This window comes from Corythoichthys intestinalis, chromosome 17 (genome assembly GCF_030265065.1).
Source record: "Corythoichthys intestinalis isolate RoL2023-P3 chromosome 17, ASM3026506v1, whole genome shotgun sequence".
NCBI classification, from domain to species: domain Eukaryota; kingdom Metazoa; phylum Chordata; class Actinopteri; order Syngnathiformes; family Syngnathidae; genus Corythoichthys; species Corythoichthys intestinalis.
In genome coordinates, this window is record NC_080411.1 from 22,162,872 (window position 1) to 22,184,547 (window position 21,676).

The window sequence follows — 21,676 nt, forward strand, 5'->3', positions numbered from 1 at the left end:
GTTCAGTTTCGCCACATGCTTACCACAAAAACCACGCCAGACAAAGCAGCAGAAACAGGGTCAACTGATTTTCATTTACTTTCTATGAGATGTAGCAAAGTGAAAACAATGTGAGGCAAAGGATAACAAACCAGACCAGAAAAAAAAAACATGCAATCTGCTATATTACTTTTATATACATTGAAGTATTAGTTTGACATCCATCTAGAATTGTGCAGGATTTAAAAAAAAAAAAAAAAAAAAAAAAACAATAGAATGACAATTCCCTACTGTTGTGTAGTATGAAACAGTTGAAAATCATTTTTTTTTTTTTGTAATATAAAAGAGCAATATGAAAAATGAATTCACATACCAAATGTAAAAAATTATTAGCAAACAATATAAAGAGTATCATATTTAATGCATAGTGCTGTATGCTATATTTGACAATTACAAGTGAATCGATACACATACAGTCGGCCAGAGGGTGAGAATCTTAATATGTAAAATTCATAAATTAAATATAATCCCAAATAAAATTAGGTTCAAATTTTTCAGAAGGAAAAACAATGAAACAACATAAATATTTTCATTTTCATTGAGAATAATTCAGGTACTATAGTAGTAGGTTAGTTAGCTGGGATAGGTCCCAAAACCCCACAACCCTTGAGAAGATAAGCGGAACGGAAGATGAATGAAAGAATACAAGTCTTGTGTGTGTTAAGTACTGCAATAACCGCGGCCAAAATCTTTTGTATGATAATACATGAGTCAAACACAGAAAAATAAATAATAAATATAATCATAAATATCCAAAATGGAATTACACTTATGATTATTACTTACTCACACTTTAACATAAAATAGCAGGAAGTAAAGTGAATCTGTGCCACTATATGTTATGTAGGTTGAACATTAGAAGGTTAAAGTTTGGCCTGCAACAATTTAAAAATCAATGCCTGATTTTGATGTTATGCATGCTATTTCTAAAGCCCCCATTCACAAACGCCGAAACACCGTTAAAATCCCAGGATTTAAACGGGCAGCCCTTGTATGTGCAAGCAATTTACCAGGTCGACTGACACGGAGATTACGCGGACATTTCACGGGTAGCGTCTTAGTATAATGTCCGGGAAAGTCCCGGGACGAGGCGTATGAGAAAACAAACGTTAAATTCACGGGTCACAGCACGATGGCTGATGACGTAAGTATCATGGCATGCCGATTGTCACTGCAGTTAAACGAAAAGCAGTAAACAAACATGGCAATTATCAACATTGCAAGCTGGAAATAGCTAAATTAAACTAAAAACATAATGAAATTCAATCGCTACTGGATCGTAGAGCCGAGGAAGAGAGTCCATCGTTCATCTTTGAAAATGTGTGGTTTATTTTGGTGCAGATGTTAGGGTCCGCAAGTGCGGAAACAAGGTTGTACCTCAAAGCATAAAACAATGGAGGGAAACGTTCAAGGGTTTTTTAAAAATACAAACAAGGGGGAATAACACAATAGGTCCGTGACAGTAGAACGCTCCCACAACTGGCTCTTTAACAAAATACGATTTAACCAGCATTGTGACTGTCGATGCCGACTAAAAATGAGGTAATGTCCGGGTTATAAAATCATGCCATCAGCCCTCCCCGCGCAGAGAGCACCAGTGGGCAACACGGACAAGTCTGTGTAACTGTCCAACACACATAATTCCCGGGATATCTCTACATGCGCGAAAGCAATGACGCGAGTAAATCCCGCGTCACCTTACACGGGAATTTACCAGGATATGTTTGTGAAAGGGACTTAAGAGCGGTAAAACGTGCTGTTCCAACAGATTTGCTCAGTTCTAATTCTAACTCAAGTCCAACTAATTTTGAGCAACAAAACAGCAACAGCAACACCCAAAAGGTAGAACCTTCATCAGGTTGGAAATTGTCGAATTTTTGCAGCGTTATCCCTCTTTAGTTAACATCATCTATATTCTCACAAATAAAGACATGCTGACTGTCCAAGCATCACAGAAGCAAAATCAATGTTGATTTTTTTTTTTCTTTTTTTCAAAAACCTCAGGGAAGTCAGAATTAAGAAGATGTTTACAGTGTCTGCACCACCAGTCTTGTTCATATACTTCACAATAAGTAGCTATGTTTCTTGGTTGGAAATTTTGACACATCGTAATGGTTTGTTGTAAATATAAAAAGTTAACATTCAACCTCATTATCAGCATTTGGGCTCTGCATATTTTGATGCATTCTCTCCAGAATTCGATGTATACTGCTGAATTTAGGCCGATCAGATGGGTGTGTGCTCCAACAAAGCCTCATTAGATTATATAAGTCCAGAGGGCAATTCTCAGGACAGGAAAGAATATGACCATCCCTGACATAGTAAATAACTTCCTCATGTCCCATGCCATAATATGGCTGCATGCCATGGGAGAAGATTTCCCATAACACCACACCATAGGCCCAGACATCAGATTCAGTGGTGTAACGGTTGTAGAAAATAGACTCTGGAGGCATCCAGCGGATTGGTATGGCATCATTCTCGTTGGCTTTATAGTAATCTGCTGAGTATATATTCCTAGAGAGGCCAAAATCTGCAATCTTGACCACCATTTCCTCTCCAACCAGGCAATTTCTTGTTGCAAGGTCGCGATGAACAAACTTGCGCTCTGACAAGTAGGCCATACCTGCGGCAATCTGTGTGGACATTGACAATTGCTCGGGGCAAGAGAGTTGCCCAGCTTCAATCTCTGAAGAAAAACTGCGAATGGATAGGCTCGCACGACTTAGTGTCCGCACGGACTGTGTCAGAGATCGACGCCGCAGGTACTCATTGAGGTCGCCATTGGCCATGTATTCAAACATGAGGCACATGGGTTTACCCACTGCACAGACACCTGTAAAATGAAAGCATATAGGATTTTTAGTCCACTTTTGATCATGTGTTTCAACTCTTGAGCTCTGTGAAATTCCCACCACAGAGGTTTGAAAGAACAAACAGTAATTCTCACCCACATAAGCACCTTAATGTTGTCATTAATCTCAATGACTAAAGTTACTTTATCCTCCCTGGTACATCATAGAATGGTTTCATTCATGGAGAAAAGGTAAATAAACATTTGGTGTAGACATAAACAGAGACAAAACCATCTGATATATGTGTGCAAGTTCACAAATAAACCCCAGCACACAGTGGCTCTACAGTAGTAGAACATATTAACAGTTCAATGAATATAACTTTATAACTCATCTTTGTGTCCGGTGAGACAGTCATTACATATAAGAAATAGAGACATTTATAAGAGCTATAACCAAAATATTGTTTGAGCGTTCAATGTCTTTGGGTTTAGCAAAGCTGGTTCCACCAAATCACTTCTTTAATTGCTCTCAATAATGAAACAGCTACCTAATGGATGTTTATGTAACCGCCCCACTTAAAGGGGATGGACAATTAAAGCCGTCTGGAAGTCTGAAATTCATAAATCTTAAAAACGTCTGTCTATAGCGAAGTATCAATTGGTATGAAGATACCATCAATTTACAGTGTTTTTGTTCACTGTGAACTAGAGAATTTAACTGTAAAAAGAAAACAAAGTTGCATAACAACGTTTCCTACCAAATAAACTTAAATCTTTAATGAAGTGTGGCAATGATATTCTGACTTAAAATTAGGGGTGCAGGATATCCATTTTTTGAAACCGATACCGATATCGATAACTTCCTGCTCCTCAAAGCCGATACCGATGTCGATAACCAATAAGAAATATATAATTTTTTAAATGTATAATGTGTACTCACCTGAGTTTTTAAACAACTGGAGGTTTAAGAAAACAAAATAAAAAACAAATAAATAAAAAAAAAGAACTAGTGGTGGATTCAACATAGATTTGCCTTTGACCTAACCAGATTTTTCATAATGACATGAACATTATTATAATGAACAAAACGAAGACGAGAACAGTCATGACTTCAAATAAAGTGTCAATATTTATTTTGTCAAATAAATATGTTTTGAGTCAATCACAACCAATTAGTCAATATAATTGAAGATATGTTTCCTGAACAATGAGCACTAAACTAAAACATAACCCAACAGGTATTTTGCTATGTCATCAGATAAAAATATTTGGTGCTACAGGAGAGAAGACTGTTGTGGTCTTGGTCCATGAAACAACTTTCTTAATCTGGGAGACAGGTTAGGACAACAAGCCTATCAAGAACCAAAAGGCCTCTCAATAACTTACTAACTTATAACTAACACTGTAAAATGCAAACATTATAAAGTAAGGTTCATCACTTATTCCTCATAACAAAAATATGGTAGAACAAAAAGGATTAATGGCTTGCCTTATAATGATCAATATAAATGGCAGTGAGTGAACCCATTTTCAATAAAGTATGAGGTTTCTTCTCTGCATAGTACGAATTCCTACCAAGTTTGCTGACAGGACTAACATTACACGTCTATACTGTATGTCCAGGGTGAAAACCTACTTGCCGTGCATGGTTGCCGATCAAAGTATGGAAGCGTGTGACAATCTCATCATACTTTGCCGGTAAGCATTCATCTGAAAAGTGGCGGCGGCTTGGAATGATGAACCTGGCTACAAATGACGAAGTAGCCGCCTGAATCATATATTTTCGACGAAGGAAACGGGTTGGTTGTCTAGCACCATAAGTGGATTTTAAGGGGGGGGGGCCCTCTGGTGGCCAAAAAGTGTCATTGCATGTAATTGACTTTCCTATATATATATATATATATATAAAAGTTGTAAAGCAATAAAACTGCAACAAAAATGAATGAAATGAACAAAAAAACAAAAATGAATGAAATGAACAAAAAAACATTTTTATAATGGTTCGAGATTATTTTTCGAGCACCTTAGACAGTCATTTGCTTTGCATATATATATATATATATACAAATTAGAGGAAAAAAAAGTTTTTTATAATAATTTTTTTCTTTAATTGAAAATATTTTTTTTTTGATTGAAGCAACTTTTTGGGGATTGAATGATTTAGACACAAATATCCTAATCATAATATGGCCCAAACACAAAAAGGATTGCTTCAATCAAAGAAAAGTTTTTCAATGAAAAATTAAGTGTTCAAATGCAAATTCTTCAATCTCAAATATTTTTTCGTTTTCAAAAAAAAAAAATTATGGTTGAAATGATTCTTTTTTTGATTGAATAGATTTTTTTTTTTTAAATCTTTATTTTTTTGAAGCAACTTATTTTTTTTGATTGAATAATAAAGAGAAAACTGTCCTAGCCAAATTGTGGCCCAAACACAAATCAACATTACTTCAATCAAAAAGTTGCTTCAATCAAAAAAAAAAAAAACTTGACTTCAATGAAAAAAAAATAATCAAAGAAAAATAGCTTTCACATGCATTTTTTTAGTTTTTTGAGTTTCAAATTTATTTTTGCATTCAAACACATTTTTTTTTTTTTTTTTTTTTTGATTGAAGTGACTTTTTTGGGTTGAAAATATATTTTTTGATTGAAGCAACTGTTTTTTTTTTTGTTTTTGTTTTTTATTGAAGCAACTTTTTTTGATTGAATAATAAAGACACAAATCTACCTCCATATGGCTCCGCCCAGGGGATACAATTTTTGACTGGGGTAACTACATTGGCACGACACTGGCGGGTGTACCAAATTCAATGGATGACAATCTTGTCGAAAAGTATTGCCCAAGCAGCCTGATTTAGAATTCCCCTCAAGAAAGATTGGAAACAAAAAAATGCTCATTGTCAACTTATTATTTTAAATATTTTTGTAAGTTAATTTTATTGCTGAAACTGCGTTTTGGGGTCATCAACATGTTGTGCCCCCCCTGCCCCAAAAGTCAAACTCCTCCTATGTCTAGCGCCATCATTTCTGTAATCATCTTTGTGAAACTTTTTAAAGGCCTCGTTAAATGGTACAACCCCAGCTGATTAGCTGGCTTTGGCATTGGATGGGCAGCTTCATTCGCAGCTCGCACGTCCTCGAACTCTTTTAAAACACCATCGAAGCGATTGTCATCTTTTAAGTGGCTTATTAAGATGTGTTTCTCGCCAGCAGTGCGGCACACTTGAGCGTGAAGTCACAGAAAGGGAGCGCTTGATTTACAAACGCACACATCCCAATCCACCGACACCGTGCCAAAAATATTACAGTACATATTATCGGTCCTATTAATAATGGTATTGGATTTATTGGGATGACGTCATGATTCCTATTATCAGACCGATAATTATCGGACCAATAATTATCATGCACCAGTACTTAAAATTAACTATTAGCCCACTGTCTGAATAGTTTAATGTAGGAAACCATGGTAAAATCACGTCTTTTTGTTCACACGCTATACGCTTAATATTTTGTTACATATTGACATGTTCTTTGTAGATCTACAATGAAAGAAACCAAACATTTTAGCTAACATATGAATTCTTTGTTATGTGTGCATTTAAAGCTCTGTTATTATAAACACGATGTAATCTGGATTTCTCGCTTTTGGAGTAAAAGCTTACTGAATAATTCAACAAGTTATACACATGTGGGCCTCTAATGGAGTTCTCGCTGATGGATGTAGTTATTGGTGCCTACACTGAGGGAATTAAATTGATGCATAGGACTTGATCTTCACATTGATATTGGGAAAAAGTGTGAGGCCTTTGTTTTCTAGCACAAGTAAAAATCAAGTACAAATTGGGTTTTGTGTTTACTCTACGCCCCTTTTTAGGTGAAACATTCAGATACAAAATGAGAAATCCAAGTGTGAATCTACCCTTTTTAAAACAGACAAACAAAAAAAAGTCTCAATCCACGTTCATACACTTACCCAGGAGTCGAACAATATTGGTATGGTCAAATTCAGCCATGAGTGCGGCCTCTCTCTGGAAATCATTCTGCATGTCTGTTGAGGCTTCTTCCTTTAGCATCTTCACAGCCACCATTGTGAAAGTTTCCATCGGAAGCAAGCCTGGGGCTCTGAAAAAAATGCCTGATTATGTTAACTCAAATATTCAAGAAGACGATTCATATACCTGGTAAGAGAAGAGTATTATTTTAATAATTAAACAAGCAGTGTTGTTTTCGTCAGCGATGACAATGATAACAATATTTCGTCAACGAACATTTTTTATGAGCTAAAAACATGTTTTGGGATACTAAAACATAACAAGCCTAATGCCAGTTTTCGTCTGACGAGATAAGAATGAGACGAAAATGCGCAATAGTTTCCATCACATGTTCACAATGTGTGACATTTTATGTGTAGTTAACCTGCATCTAGCAGTGTCTGGTTGTGTCACTCATTTGACATGCTGCGCCCAGGGGCGTGGCCGCAAGGGTGGCAGGGGGTGAAATTTGGTTGGCCACCCTAAGTTCCCCCCCTAACCCCCACCTCAGTAAAGCTACGTTCACACCAGCCACTTCATTTGCTTGTTGCGCCGCGGGTTCCCATTGAAAGTCAATGTAAACGCGTCACGCGTGATGCGTCGGGACGACGCGATGACGCCAAATCGACTGTAGCTCGTCAAATTTAACGCGCCGCCAAGGAGATGGTTTGGTTGAACTTTCTGCGACTGAGTTCGGCGTCGAGGAGCAAGCAGCCAATCGAATACTTTTTCCTCATTCACGTGACTTTAGGCGAATAGGACGCACAGGAACGTCAATTTCATGCATTCACAACAGAAGAAGTTGGACCTCTTGGTGTTCATATGGTTCCTGAGAACACTACCACTGCAGTGGTTAAACACTAATCTTAATTGAGGTAAGTGAGAATGTCCAAAGTGTGAAAAAATTGTGAATGTTAGTGTTTAATGTATTGGCATGTCGCAGGTGGTTAGGTAACGTTTGTGTTGCTGAAGTTAAGGCGCTAATGTTAGCAACACTAGCTCGACAGTATGTTATCAGTATTATTATTATTATTATCAGCATTTAGATGTGCAGTTATGTAGCCTACTCGCGTATGGGTCGCAAAAAAGACGGTTCAAGCAGGAAAATAGAAACACTAATAGCCTATAAAACATGTGTAATAAGGTGGAAAGTTGGGGTGCCCAATTTTCCCACCATCTCAGACGCATCAAATCTAGTTGACTGCCAGTTTAATCTTTTCATTGCTCTGAGGCCATAGCACTTTATTTATTTTTTTGTAAAATTGTGCTTTAAATGTGTCAAACAAAAATGTGTAATTATCTCACTAATTACTCATCAATAAAGTCATATTACTTGTAATGTAGTGTACTGGTTATTATTGTCATCACCTAAAATCAGAGGTTGTCATTGGAAACTTTAAACCATTTTATGTCAATACAATAGGGGTGTAAAGGTACATGTATATTTTCCGAACCGCTCGCATTCGAATGTTAGGTTCAATACAGTGCTGTATTAAACACTGGCCTGCAGTCAGTTCACATAGGCCATGATTGCATGCTGCCACTACATTTGAAGTAATATTCAAGAGGGTATTCATTCATGATTGGGGTGATTAGGGAAGAATTTAATGACTCATGGGGAAGCTTGTCCTTGATTTGTGCTACTGTGATCATGTGAGTTTTGTTTTAATAAACAATGTGATGAGCAAGCAAATGGTTTAACATGTTATTCCTGTACTTGACTGAAACTAATTGTGACCCCAAAACCGAGGTAATCGTGACTTTTTTTGTACCGTTACACCCCTACAGTAAAATATGCTACCCCTCTACAGATTGTGACCCTATCTGGCCCCCCCAAGAAAAAAATCCTAGAAACGCCCCTGGCTGCACCCCCCACCACAACTCACCAGTGTGTCCTCTCCAGTCTCCAAACTTGCATACACGGTAAGATTTGTTTTCTTATCTTGGCCAGAGAGAATATGCAATGTTGCTTTGGCCTCTAAAGGTCTGTGTTGAGTGAACATCGCACACTAAATGTAATTCATGGTAATAGCCTAGTTTTCGGCTAATGATAATGGCGAGCGTCCTCTTAAATCTAGGACGTTTTTTTACATACAGTTCGTGGCGTCCGGGTGGGTATACAGTGTATCACAAAAGTGAGGACATCCCTCGCATTTCTGCAGATATTTAAGTATATCTTTTCATGGGACAACACTGACAAAATGACACTTTGACAGAATTAAAAGTAATCTGTGTGCAGTTTATATAATAGAATTAATTTATTTTCCCCTCAAAATATAGCCATTAATATCTACAGCCCTGGCAACCAAAGTGAGTACACCCTTTAGAAACTACATATATCCCTAAATGTTCAAATTAAGTACTGCTTGTCATTTTCCCTCCAAAATGTAATGTGACTCATGACAGGAGTGCTGTCAGCATTGCTGCACTGTAATTAATTGAAAATAATGGACTGTTTTCCTGCTGAGTGTGTATTATCACCAAGTTGGCGTTGTCCTTGTAGAAGCTACAATATGTGCTCGTCTGTCAATGTTCATTTGAAATAGTTGGAAACATTTATTTATGTATTTATTTTTGGAGTAATTTTGCTTTATTTTAAAGACAAAAACATTTATAGTAAACGTCAACTAAAACTAGGCGAAATTAGTCTTGAGTTTTTGTCAACAAAAACTAGACGAAGACAAACACATTTTCAGATGACTAAAATATGACTAAGAGTAATAAGTCTTGTCACCCAAAAGACTAAGACCAAAATTAAAAGGGCTGCCAAAAACAACGCTGGGTGCAAATTTTGTAGCTCCAGTGCAAATTGCGACACATATTTTCAAACTAGCACAGACTCCGAAGTATGTAATTTTGTAGCTTGTAGGTGTGCCCTCGCGGACAAAACAATTTCATGGACAAAAGGCACAATTTTACTTCACCACTGAAGAAGGGGTCTAAATTTTAGCGTAAGGTAGACTGCAGGTCACTGACATGACCGTGCAAGGCGCAGACCGACTTACGTCAAAATGTTTACATAATACAAGGACAGCGTGTATTGATCCTAATGTATCATCGTTAAAGTCAGTTCATTTAATGCATAATTGTAATCATTATTCATATTCTATTGAATAAAATGCACAGGTGTGGCGAGGTGGCCACACACGTGTAATCTGGGTGGAAGGTAACCGCTCAGTGCTTATTTCACCTCATTTGTGCTCATACAACACGTCTTCATACCAAGAATGAATCAAACTCCCACTGCGCAAACCAGTTTCTCCTTCTATCAAGCATACTTTAGAAGGAACGTTTTTGGTTATGCTCATAGTTCCATCTTACCTGGCTTGAAAAACTCTTCCAAAGGCTCCCTCTCCAATATCCCGGACATACTGAATATTATTCCTGGGGTATTCTAAAGCCAGCAGCTTGGAGTTCAGAAGCAAAGGAACACGTTGGTACATTGGATTTGGGTGCAATCGATCCAGCAGGAGCTCTGAAGGGAGAGCTGTCATTGTTGGGGTCTCCATTTCCCTGTATATAGAAAGAGTTAGTCGGGAAGACATTGTGTTGTGAATAGCACAATCTCACATTTTTTTCTACCGTTTGTGCTGTCTCCATTGTTTTCTTCGGCGCCGGCATGCAAGGATCACAATGGTGATGAAGACCGTAGAAGCAAGTACAGTCAGAATGATAACAATGACAGACATGGAGTATGCTGGTGATGATGCTGTTGTTGGAGGGAGATGACGAGGGCCTGTTGGCTCTTGTTTAACCACTGAAACAAAGCCTAAAGATGATTAAAATCAAAATTTAGCCAAAAGGATAAATCTGAATATTATTTAAAAATTAGGAGACTGTTTGTGATAACATAAAGATTGTGAATCTACAAATATGACAGGATGATATAGACAAGTTTAGTCTGTCTCAGAGTAAAAAGTTCCAAATCTCCCCAAACTGGTTATGTATGGTTTTGTTATTTTTTTCCCCAGTTCACATCCTTTCGCATTGTCGCGTGCTTCATTGTTGTATACAGTGGGGAGAACAAGTATTTGATACACTCACAATGGGAAAACCCATTGGCAGTGTATCAAATACTTGTTCTCCCCACTGTATAAAGTCCCATAACTGACAACTGAAGCCATATGATGGAAACATCTCTAGTAACTTAACGACACCTTACCCCTCTCACTCTCTCTCATATTTACAATATGTATGTATGTATGTATGTATGCACAGTGGGGAAAATAAGTATTTAGTCAACCACCCATTGTGCAAGTTCTCCTACTTGAAAAGATTAGAGAGGCCTGTAATTGTCAACATGGGTAAACCTCAACCATGAGAGAGAATGTGGATAAAAAACAGAAAATCACATTGTTTGATTTTTAAAGAATTTATTTCCAAATTAGAGTGGAAAATAAGTATTTGGTCACCTACAAACAAGCAAGATTTCTGGCTGTCAAAGAGCTCTAACTTCTTCTAATGAGGTCTAACGAGGCTCCACTCGTTACCTGTATTAATGGCACCTACGAAAGACACCTGTCCACAACAGCCAGTCACACTCCAAACTCCACTATGGCCAAGATCAAAGAGCTGTCGAAGGACACCAGAGACAAAATTGTAGACCTGCACCAGGCTGGGAACACTTAATCTGCAATAGGTAAAACGCTTGGTGTAAAGAAATCAACTGTGAGAGCAATTATTAGAAAATGGAAGACATACAAGACCACTGATGATCTCCCTCGATCTGGGGCTTCATGCAAGATCTCACCCCGTGGCGTCAAAATGATAACAAGATAACAACCACACGGGGGGACCTAGTGAATGACCTACAGAGAGCTGGGACCACAGTAACAAAGGCTACTATCAGTAACACATTGCGCCGCCAGGGACTCAAATCCTGCACTGCCAGACGTGTCCCCCTGCTGAAGCCAGTACACATCCAGGCCCGACTGCTGTTCGCTAGAGAGCATTTGGATGATCCAGAAGAGGACTGGGAGAATGTGTTATGGTCAGAATAAACCAAAATAGAACTTTTTGGTAGAAACACAGGGTCTCCTGTTTGGAGGAGAAAGAATACTGAATTGCATCCGAATAACACCATACCCACTGTGAAGCATGGGGGTGGAAACATCATGCTTTGGGGCTGTTTTTCTGCAAAGGGACCAGGACGACTGATCTGTGTAAAAGAAAGAATGAATGGGGCCATGTATCGAGAGATTTTGAGTGAAAATCTCCTTCCATCAGCAAGGGCATTGAAGATGAGACGTGGCTGAGTCTTTCAGCATGATAATGATCCCAAACACACAGCCAGGGCAACAAAGAAGTAAGAAGCATTTCAAGGTCCTGGAGTGGCCTAGCCAGTCTCCAGATCTCAACCCCATAGAAAATCTGTGGAGGGAGTTGAAAGTCCGTGTTGCCCAACAACAGCCCCAAAACATCACTGCTCTAGAGGAGCTCTGCATGGAGGAATGGGCCAAAATACCAGCAACAGTGTGTGAAAAGCTTGTGAAGAGTTACAGAAAACGTTTGGCCTCCATTATTGCCAACAAAGGGTACATAACCAAGTATTGAGATGAACTTTTGGTATTGACCAAATACTTATTTTCCACCATAATTTGCAAATAAAATTCTTTGAAATGAAACAATGTGATTTTCGTTTTTTTTTTTTTTTTTCCACATTTTGTCTCTCATGGTTGAGGTTTCCCATGTTGACAATTACAAAACTGGTGGTTGACTAAACACTTATTTGCCCCAAATTATGTATGTATGTATATACACTGTATGTATGTACAGTGGGGAGAACAAGTATTTGATACACTGCCAATGGGAATACCCATTGGCAGTGTATCAAATACTTGTTCTCCCCACTGTATGTATGTATGTATGTATGTATGTATGTACTGTATATGTGTAAAAAAAAAAAAGTAGTAGATACCTGTTCCTAAGCGTACTTCCCCACACTGCGGTACAGCACAGTACTCCCAGCGTATGTTGGGATTTGAGGTGTAGCACCATGGCTTGTCGCTGATTCCTGCTGGGTTTCTACAGCTGTTATCAGAATTTTTTAACTCCGGAATGGCATCCACAGATAAGCGGTGCTTGTGAGGAACCTATTGTGTAAGACAAGACATAGAGCATAAACATTTTTATTAGTTTTTTTTTTTTTTTTTTCTGCCACTCTCTGTTTATGAAACCAACTATTTAAATTGTCTTCACTCAGTAAAGAAGCAAGACACCTCTCTATCTTTGCAACAACAAACATGACTCTCCAGCCTTGTTGCTCATTAAGGAAGTCGGGCCTGTTCCATATTTTTGCTTTTCATCGTATATACAGCCAATACATTTGTAACTGTGATCACGCCAAATTTTAAATAATAGGGAAAAAGAGGTGGAATTTGTCAACATTTATGAAGCTAAAGCTTCAGCTCTTTTATACTTGCAACATTGTTAAAATGAAGAGAATACAACATATACAAGTTATAATGATGAAAATATCAACATCAATGCCATCAGTCTTTTGATATCCTTTTTTTTTTTATCTTTAAGATTTTTTTTTAAATCTGCAACCACCTGATATGGCACAGGCCAAATGCTCGTCAATGTTTCATGTTTTCCAATTTACAAGCATCCCATTGTTAGTATTGTTATTGAATTAATGTATTGTATTTTCATGCATATTGTGCACCCGATTATTACGTACATTAATGTATGAATGTGCTTTTTGCCATTTGCTTTTTATCTTAAAAATTGTAATTATTATTATATTTATTAATTTATTTATCAGTTTTATTGTTTCATGGTTTGATAAATGATGAATGTGTGTCTTGAACACTTCACTGAAGCAGTAAAATACAGTTATACTCCAAAAAAATAAGGTTTGAGGTCATTAAGCACAAACAGAATTCATACATAAGGCAGACTCGATTATAAAGCATACTGTCAATTGGGGGGGTTTAAAACTGAGTTACAGTCTGAAAAGTGTGGTATTTAATGAATAATTACGGAATATAAAAAGTGAATTTTTCACCCCATCCCTAGCTACAGTCATTAAAAATAGGCGGTACAAATCCTAGTAAAGCGTAAAGATGGTAGACAGATGTAAAACATTGCCCTCATGTCACAGCATTTTAGAGCTAACAAGGGATGAATAATTGTGAAACTGAATGTAACATTGGCAGTAGTTTCAGGACTTCAAGGAGAAGTTTGGCCGCAGAGCCTCTTCAGAAACATAAAAGTCACTCAGACATGAATATGCTCTATATTGGAACCACACAAAGGAGTGTGGTGCAAATTATACATTTTTAAATGCATTACACTGTTTCATATATGTAACTACATAATCTCCTTTAAAAACATATTTATGATCCCGCGTAGGTAAATGTTTACTTAAAATGTAGTTGTAACTCATTTGTAACAGATGTCCATGAAGAGAAATAAAGGCTGCAATCTGCAGTCTATTAAAGCCAATGTGGGAGTTGTACATAAAAACAGATTTTACAAAAAAAGAAACATTTTACTAATGGAAAAGGATTTCTCTAGTCTATTGCAGCACTCAAAACACTTCACAGAGGCTCACACCCACACCCACTCACACCAGTATACAGTGCTGGTGCAATATCCACTGAGAGCAATTAAGGGTTCAGGATCTATGCCAAGAAATACTTCAACAGTGAGCATTCAAAGCCAGGCAACAGATCGCTGACACTTTTGTCACTGGACAACACGCGCCACCAACTGCTTCACGGCTCCCTCAGCATCCTGGTGCTAACACAAGTCCTTGATTTTCACCCATGTATAATTTACTATATGTTGCTACCATATAGGTTTTAACACTAACATCAAATCATAGTTGTTGTTGAACAAAATGGTTTTGATTAGTGCTGGCACGTACAACTATTCTTGATTTAGTCCACCTTCCTTCAAGCTTGGATCAAAACGTCATGGAAAAAAAAGATAAATATTTCCTGATATTTTTTTCATTACAAAGGGTGTTGTTAAAGCCATACACATAGTAAATGAGATTCTGTGATAGCGATAGTCGGTGACTTGCGTGTAAAAGCTAATTGCTTCCAGAAGCAGTATGTGTCAGAATGAGACCCTCCCACTATGCTGACCTGACAAACACACTCACACATAAACAGACACACACAAGCCGCACAGGAAAGAAGCAAGAGTTAGTTCGAAAAGACCATTTTTTTTAGAGTAAAGCCATAAAAACATAAAGGAGCTTTCATACCATTGGGAGTATTTGTACATGACACATTTTATGTCTTTTTTTTTTTTTTTTTTCAAGAAAGAGTCACATGTATGATGGAAAACACAGACACACACAAATCAGTCTGACTACTCAAAGAAAACTAAATTGATTTTATGCTTGCTACAAACATAATACTTCGCATCCCTGGATAACGGAAGTGAGTGTTTCCATATTCCCATACACACAGCACACAGCCTTCCAAATGTAGTGCAACAGTGAGGAAAATACTATATTTTTCTATAGACCCTACCCACGTGACGTCACAACTCCGCCCTCGTGACTGGTGCCGCCCAATTGTCCGTCAACACATCGTGTTTACCTGTTACGGCTACGTACATTCCTCCTATTTACGGCGTGTTTTTCTGCTCGTTAACATTAATAATCAAAATGGTGAAGGCGTGTGTGGCGGTCGGTTGCAATAACAGAGAAGATAGACGGAGAGACTTGAAGTTCTACCGGATTCCGAGAGACCCGGAGAGGAGAGAGCGAGATGGGCTGCTGCAATTCAACGAGAAAACCGGGCTCCAAACGATTACCACAGATTATGTAGTAGTCATTTTATATCTGGTAAGATGCATTTAATATATATATAGAGGGTTTTGGGCTGACAACCACAATTAAGATCATTGCTAGGCTAATCGCCGACAACATACACGTATGTATGTAGTGAGAGTGCTATCGCTAAACCATATAAACATTAAAAGCCCTAGCTCCATTGACAAATGACATGAAATACATTAGACTTGACAGTGGATGTTAGCAAGAACAAAAGATTTTGAATTGAAAATTTCGTAACTCACCTTTCCAAGCACAAGATAGATTCCTGCCAAATTTTCGTGGACGAGGACCTGTTTCACCCAACCAGCAACGAAGTATTTATAAGCCTCCAAGCTCTTAAAGTTTTTCAAACTTTCGTGAGAATAGGCTGATTTTGTGTGGACAAGATAGTTGTAAATATCAGGGTAGCTAGCAGATGTCAGGCAAATACGGCGAAGACAGCGGGTCGAAAAACATCGATTTAGGCATCAAATATGGATCTGGCGAATGGATAAACTGAAGCTTTTCCACATAACGCCTTTTATGCAACGCATCCAGTGAGTTTACGGCATCCGAAAGCACCGGGTCTTCCATGAAATGCATTATAAATTGCTCGATCAATTGAGACCATTGATAATACAGACACAAAATGACGGACAAGGGGGCGGAACAATACAGTGATCACGTGATTTTGTGACTTCAGTGGGTAGGGTCTATAGAGTGAACACATTCGACTTTCAAAAGATGAAGCTTGACTTCAGCCTACTTTCTGTTGCATTCCTCAGCTTCAACACAAGAAGGAGCTGGTCACCTAAATAGTTCGTATCTATTAGCTTAGGGGTCAAATCTTTACAACATGTTGGAATCAGTTGCACCGATACCACTAATACTAATATCGGCATCAGTACCAATACAACATTGATGACGTCATCACATTCAGGCAGTACAAACGAGTTCCATCCCTACGCTGACGACGTAACCTGAATTTCAGCTTAATCGGAATTAACCCTTTAAGTGCCACTAATTACCCCCTAAATCTCAAAATAACTATCCAAAATCATGCATTAAACGTCATTGTACTGTCCTCGCCAAGACATTAGAGCTAAATCCTTGCTAGACGGCAAGCTAAGCTGTAATCTTTCCCCTCTCTCTCTCACTCGGCTGCGTGACTTCTTCGTGGGAGCAAATATGTTCTTCTTCATGTTTACATGCGCTCCTACTAGCACGCGGTAGTACAACCTGGTCTTCGCTTCCTGCACCAAAATAAAAGCATGCATCACAAAACAAAAGTCATCATTATAATCAAATACACATTTTCCCAGAGGGCAGAACAGTCATATTAATCACATAAAGTAAACGAGACTCCGGCGTCGTAAAGTTGAAATCACGTAAGTCGGGTACGTCCGAACCCGGGGAATACATGTACTAAAAAATGTGCCGATGCACTGCAATAAAAAAATAAATTAATTTTTTTTTTTAAAAAGCGTCTATCGCCCTTCCTAAAATGACGGTAGACATCCAGTGGTGTGGCATTCATTCTGACTATACATACATAAATAGTGCTGTACATTATGAAGATGCATACAGTATATCATCGGGTTTAACAAATTAAAAACATTTCAAGTTGGCCTTTGCATCCTTCTATTTTTTGAAACCAGCCCTCAGAGAAAAAAGCTTGAACGCCACTGTTCTAGTTGTGTGCGATATGCAGTGATGTTAATCTTACTTTTAAAAAAGTAATTAATTGTAGTTACAAATTACTTCACCCAAAAAGTAATTGCGTTAGTAACTCAGTTACCTGAATGTAAAAGTAATTAGTTACTTGGCAAAGTAACTTGTGATAATTTTCATGTTTTGTTTTTATTTTTTTTGTTTTTTTTTCAAAAAAAAAAAAAAAAACATAGGTCACACTATGTGTGCCCAATTCTTTACCCTAATTTACCCTTTACCCTGAATCAACTGTTAAAAGTTGTTAAAATTGCTCCCATTATTGAATTAGTTCCCCTCTGTCTACTTTTGACGTGTGGAAGTTTTACAACTGTTTCATCATTTAAACATAGATTCAAGTCAAGATTTTGACGATTTAGGAGTATTTTGGATAAAAAGTTACTTAGGTTCACTAGGAAGGTTCTCTACAACAGACGCTTCCTAAAAAGTCTACTGCTTTAAGATGGCGGCTGTTTTTTAACGCATCTAGTTCCTCTACTGTACATGTTGCTAATGCCGCCGTGTCTGTCATTTCGCATCTAGTTCTATATATATTAGGGCTGTCAAACGATTAACATTTTTAATCGAGTTAATTACAGCTTAAAAATTAATTAATCGTAATTAATCGCAATTAATCGCAATTCAAACCATCTATAAAATATGTCAGATTTTTCTGTAAATTATATATATTCTGTAAAATAAATTGTTGGAATGGAAAGACAAGACACAAGATGGATATATACATTCAACATACGGTACATAAGGACTGTAGTGGGCATTTCACTCTACTGTCATTTAAATCTGTCTATGCTGTCCTCACTCCGAAGCGTCTACTTTTTCCAAAGCTAGACAGCTTGTGAACGACGCCTTAATAATCAGACTTCTTCCTTTTTCATCTGATTTATTTATAAAATGGCCTCAAACCATTGTCCTCTTTAGACCGTCGTAAAACTACAAAAAAAAGTACACAAGCATTGCATTAGCAACAACGTTAGCTTAGCACGCTACACAGGTTCACTAAACATAAACAAAAAGCGTCTCATACAAAAAATATAACATTTCGCTTACTAACATAATATGTACATTTTTTACAACAACCATACTTACGGACAAATCTTGTCCAAGGATCATATAAGCACAACATTACAACGTAGGCGTCAGCCCGAGACGTCGTGCAGCCATATTGAACTGGCAAGAAAACAATAAACAATGTCGCAAAGCGACCACAAGAGTTCGCTGTTAGACAGCACAAAAAGCCTTGCTGTAAAACTTACCAAAAGGCAGAATACTGTCTGAGCGGGACATGTGCGTTAATTGCGTCAAATATTTTAACGTGATTAATTTAAAAAATTAATTACCGCGCGTTAACGCGATAATTTTGACAGCCCTAATATATATGTGATATCTACCATATCTACCATATCATGTGGGCGTAGTTTGTAGGCTATCGGCTACAGTCAGGTATTATTGGAGCCACCTAGCATCACATTTGCTCGGTGTCACAACTTTTTGGCTACCTCCCCACTCCTGCTCTGCTGTTTCGTCGTTCGTCTGTTATTAGGTGTGCAAACACAATGTAAGTGCAATTTGTTCAGTGGAGATTTTTCAACGGTCCATGTCTTCACAGACTAATGTACTTGGATGTTATACAGCCTAGACCGACAACTGTTTCAAATTGATGTTTCATTACACCTTTACCAAGCATCCTGGTTTGGAGCTATCTAGAGGTCACTTTAAGCATAACGGATGTGCTGAACTGTGACCAGTAACTGCACAAGGGCTGCAGGCTTGTAATTTTACTGTGTGCCAAACGGCAATATAAAATACTCTTGACGGTAAGTCATTTTATATCGTTTTGATATTATATCGTACATCAGTGTTTTAAACTAAACTCAAATGAACATTATGCCCTTCACATATAAATGTTTTTCGTTTTTCCCTCCTTGTGGCTCTTCTTGATAGCATTTATGTTTTAATCTGGACAATTTTATAATTCAACATTGGTAGATTAACAGTCATTTAAAAAAAAAAAAAAAAAAACTTTCAGCATATGGCCACTTCACTTATTACAGATGTCACTACCGTGCACTGGTAAATGTTCAAATATTCAGTTAGTGTTAAATACATTTTTCACCCAGTGTTAATTACATATGGACATCTCATTTCGATTTCAGCATTCCTAACACATTACACAGAGTACACACGTACAAATGAGTACCTGTTGGTCCCATGGTTGACACGGTATCCCTGACCTTGTCACGTTAATGTTGCCTTGGTAAAAACGTCCTCTGTCAGTGTAACATGTTGCTGTTGATACCAAACAGAAATAATGGAAGATTTTTTTTTTTTTCCAAATAATGGTAATTAATATCTATTCAATATCTTCCATACTTACTTGTCATTTGATCTGACTTGATGTCTGAAATATAAAAAAATAAATATATAAAAAAGATGAATCATCTTGAATCATAAAGAAGGTATACAGTCTGGGATAAACACTTTTTTGTAGAAATGGTTATTTTAGGCTCGGGGGGGGGAAAAAAAAAATATATATATATATATATATTAGGGCTGTCAAAATTATCGCGTTAACAGGCGATAATTAATTTTCTTAATTAATCACATTAAAATATTTGACGCAATTAACGCACATGCCCCGCTCAGACAGATTTAAATGACAGTACAGTGAAATGCCCACATGTTAATTGTGTTTTATGGAGTTTTGCCGCCCTCTGCTGGCGCTTGGGTGTGACTGATTTTATAGGCTTCAGCACCCATGAGCATTGTCTAAGTAATTATTGACATCAACAATGGGGGGCTACTAGTTTATTTTTTGATTGACATTTTTACAAATTTTATTAAAACGAAAAAATTAAGAGGGGTTTTAATATAAAATTTCTATAACTTGTACTAACATTTATCTTTTAAGAATTACAAGTCTTTCTATCCATGGATCGCTTTAACAGAATGTTAATAATGTTAATGCCATCTTGCTGATTTATTGCTATAATAAACAAATACAGTCCCTATGTACCGTATGTTGAATGTATATATCCATCTTGTGTCTTATCTTTCCATTCCAACAATAATTTACAGAAAAATATGGCATATTTTATAGATGGTTTGAATTGCGATTAATTGCGATTAATTATGATTAATTAATTTTTAAGCTGTAATTACCTCGATTAAAAATTTTAATCGTTTGACAGCCCTAATATATATATAATCTCTAACCACAACAGGCTGAAGTGCTTTAGTCAACGAGAACTTACCCACAAAAGGGACACGAGTACAACCGTCAGGGTCTGAATGGAGACTTGGCAAAGTTTGACATTTGGGCAATGACAAACGGGGTATGTTGGAGTTTGTGGCTGAACTGTTGGGTTCAGGCTGGATGGACATGCTACCGTCAAGTATCAACCATTCTTTCTGACAATACAGTTCCTTCACCGCAAGGCAATGCTCCCTGCAGTAAAAGACCAAGTTGATGTTTTATTTTGCATTCTCTCCACTTTGTTTAAAAAAAATAATCGACAATCATACTAACAGTTACTGTACATATCCAGTTACCTAAACAGGAGGAAGAACTTTCACACAATGTTTTACCTGCAGACAGGTTTAGGTGCAGGTCCCAATCCTGACGGATTACAATCAGGGAAGGAGGTATGACACAGGAGTGAATGCACTGCAGGGCCACATAGTTTACTGAGTCCGTCGAACTCCGTCCACCAGCTCTGAACCAGGTACTCCTGCATGTCCTCCGGATCAGAGATGGATGTGTTGAAGAAAACCAATGAATCTTCATGTAAAATTGTGCGGCACACATCTCCACGATACGCACTACAGAAGCCTCCAACTCCCTTGTACAGTCTGACAAGAAAAATGAAGAAGAAATGGCATGCATACTAAATACATTATTTGCATGAGTACCTGAAAGTCATATTTAGTATATTGCTACACTAAATTTCATTCACATTTGTTTGCATTTTTGCCCTTTGCTTGCATAGGTTTTGCTCAAGGTACTCTGGCCGTCTCCAACATTCCAAAAATCATGCATGTTAGGTGACTCTTCATCGTACATTACTTTGACATACTGTAATATAAGTTGGAGCGGTTTGTTAGTGCTCTGTGATTGAGTGGGTGGTGGCTTGTACCTGTACTAGGTTGTACCCGTACATGGAAGCCTTGGCTTCATTACTTATAAAAATATTTTTTATCGACCAGAAATGGGGACATGAATTTTTCAATAATGTTTAAAAACTGTTAATTGTTTTTTAATAAAAAAAATATGTATTTAAAATTAAACTGCCTATGACAGAAAAA

At 37.5% G+C, this 21,676-nt stretch overlaps 1 protein-coding gene across 1 annotated transcript in view; it reads right to left on the reverse strand.

Moving 5' to 3' along the window:
* Positions 1-444: 444 nt before the first annotated feature.
* The window catches only part of musk (muscle, skeletal, receptor tyrosine kinase), a 38,474-nt gene continuing 17,242 nt past the window's right edge, over positions 445-21,676 (reverse strand). The window contains exons 9-17 of the mRNA XM_057819056.1: positions 20,960-21,223; positions 20,626-20,819; positions 19,749-19,772; positions 19,572-19,660; positions 12,788-12,962; positions 10,453-10,639; positions 10,192-10,383; positions 6,813-6,961; positions 445-2,875 (exon numbers count right to left, since the gene is read on the reverse strand). Coding sequence (XP_057675039.1) covers positions 2,175-2,875; positions 6,813-6,961; positions 10,192-10,383; positions 10,453-10,639; positions 12,788-12,962; positions 19,572-19,660; positions 19,749-19,772; positions 20,626-20,819; positions 20,960-21,223 — 1,975 coding nt within the window. The 3' untranslated portion in view covers positions 445-2,174. The remainder of the gene's footprint in view (positions 2,876-6,812; positions 6,962-10,191; positions 10,384-10,452; positions 10,640-12,787; positions 12,963-19,571; positions 19,661-19,748; positions 19,773-20,625; positions 20,820-20,959; positions 21,224-21,676) is intronic.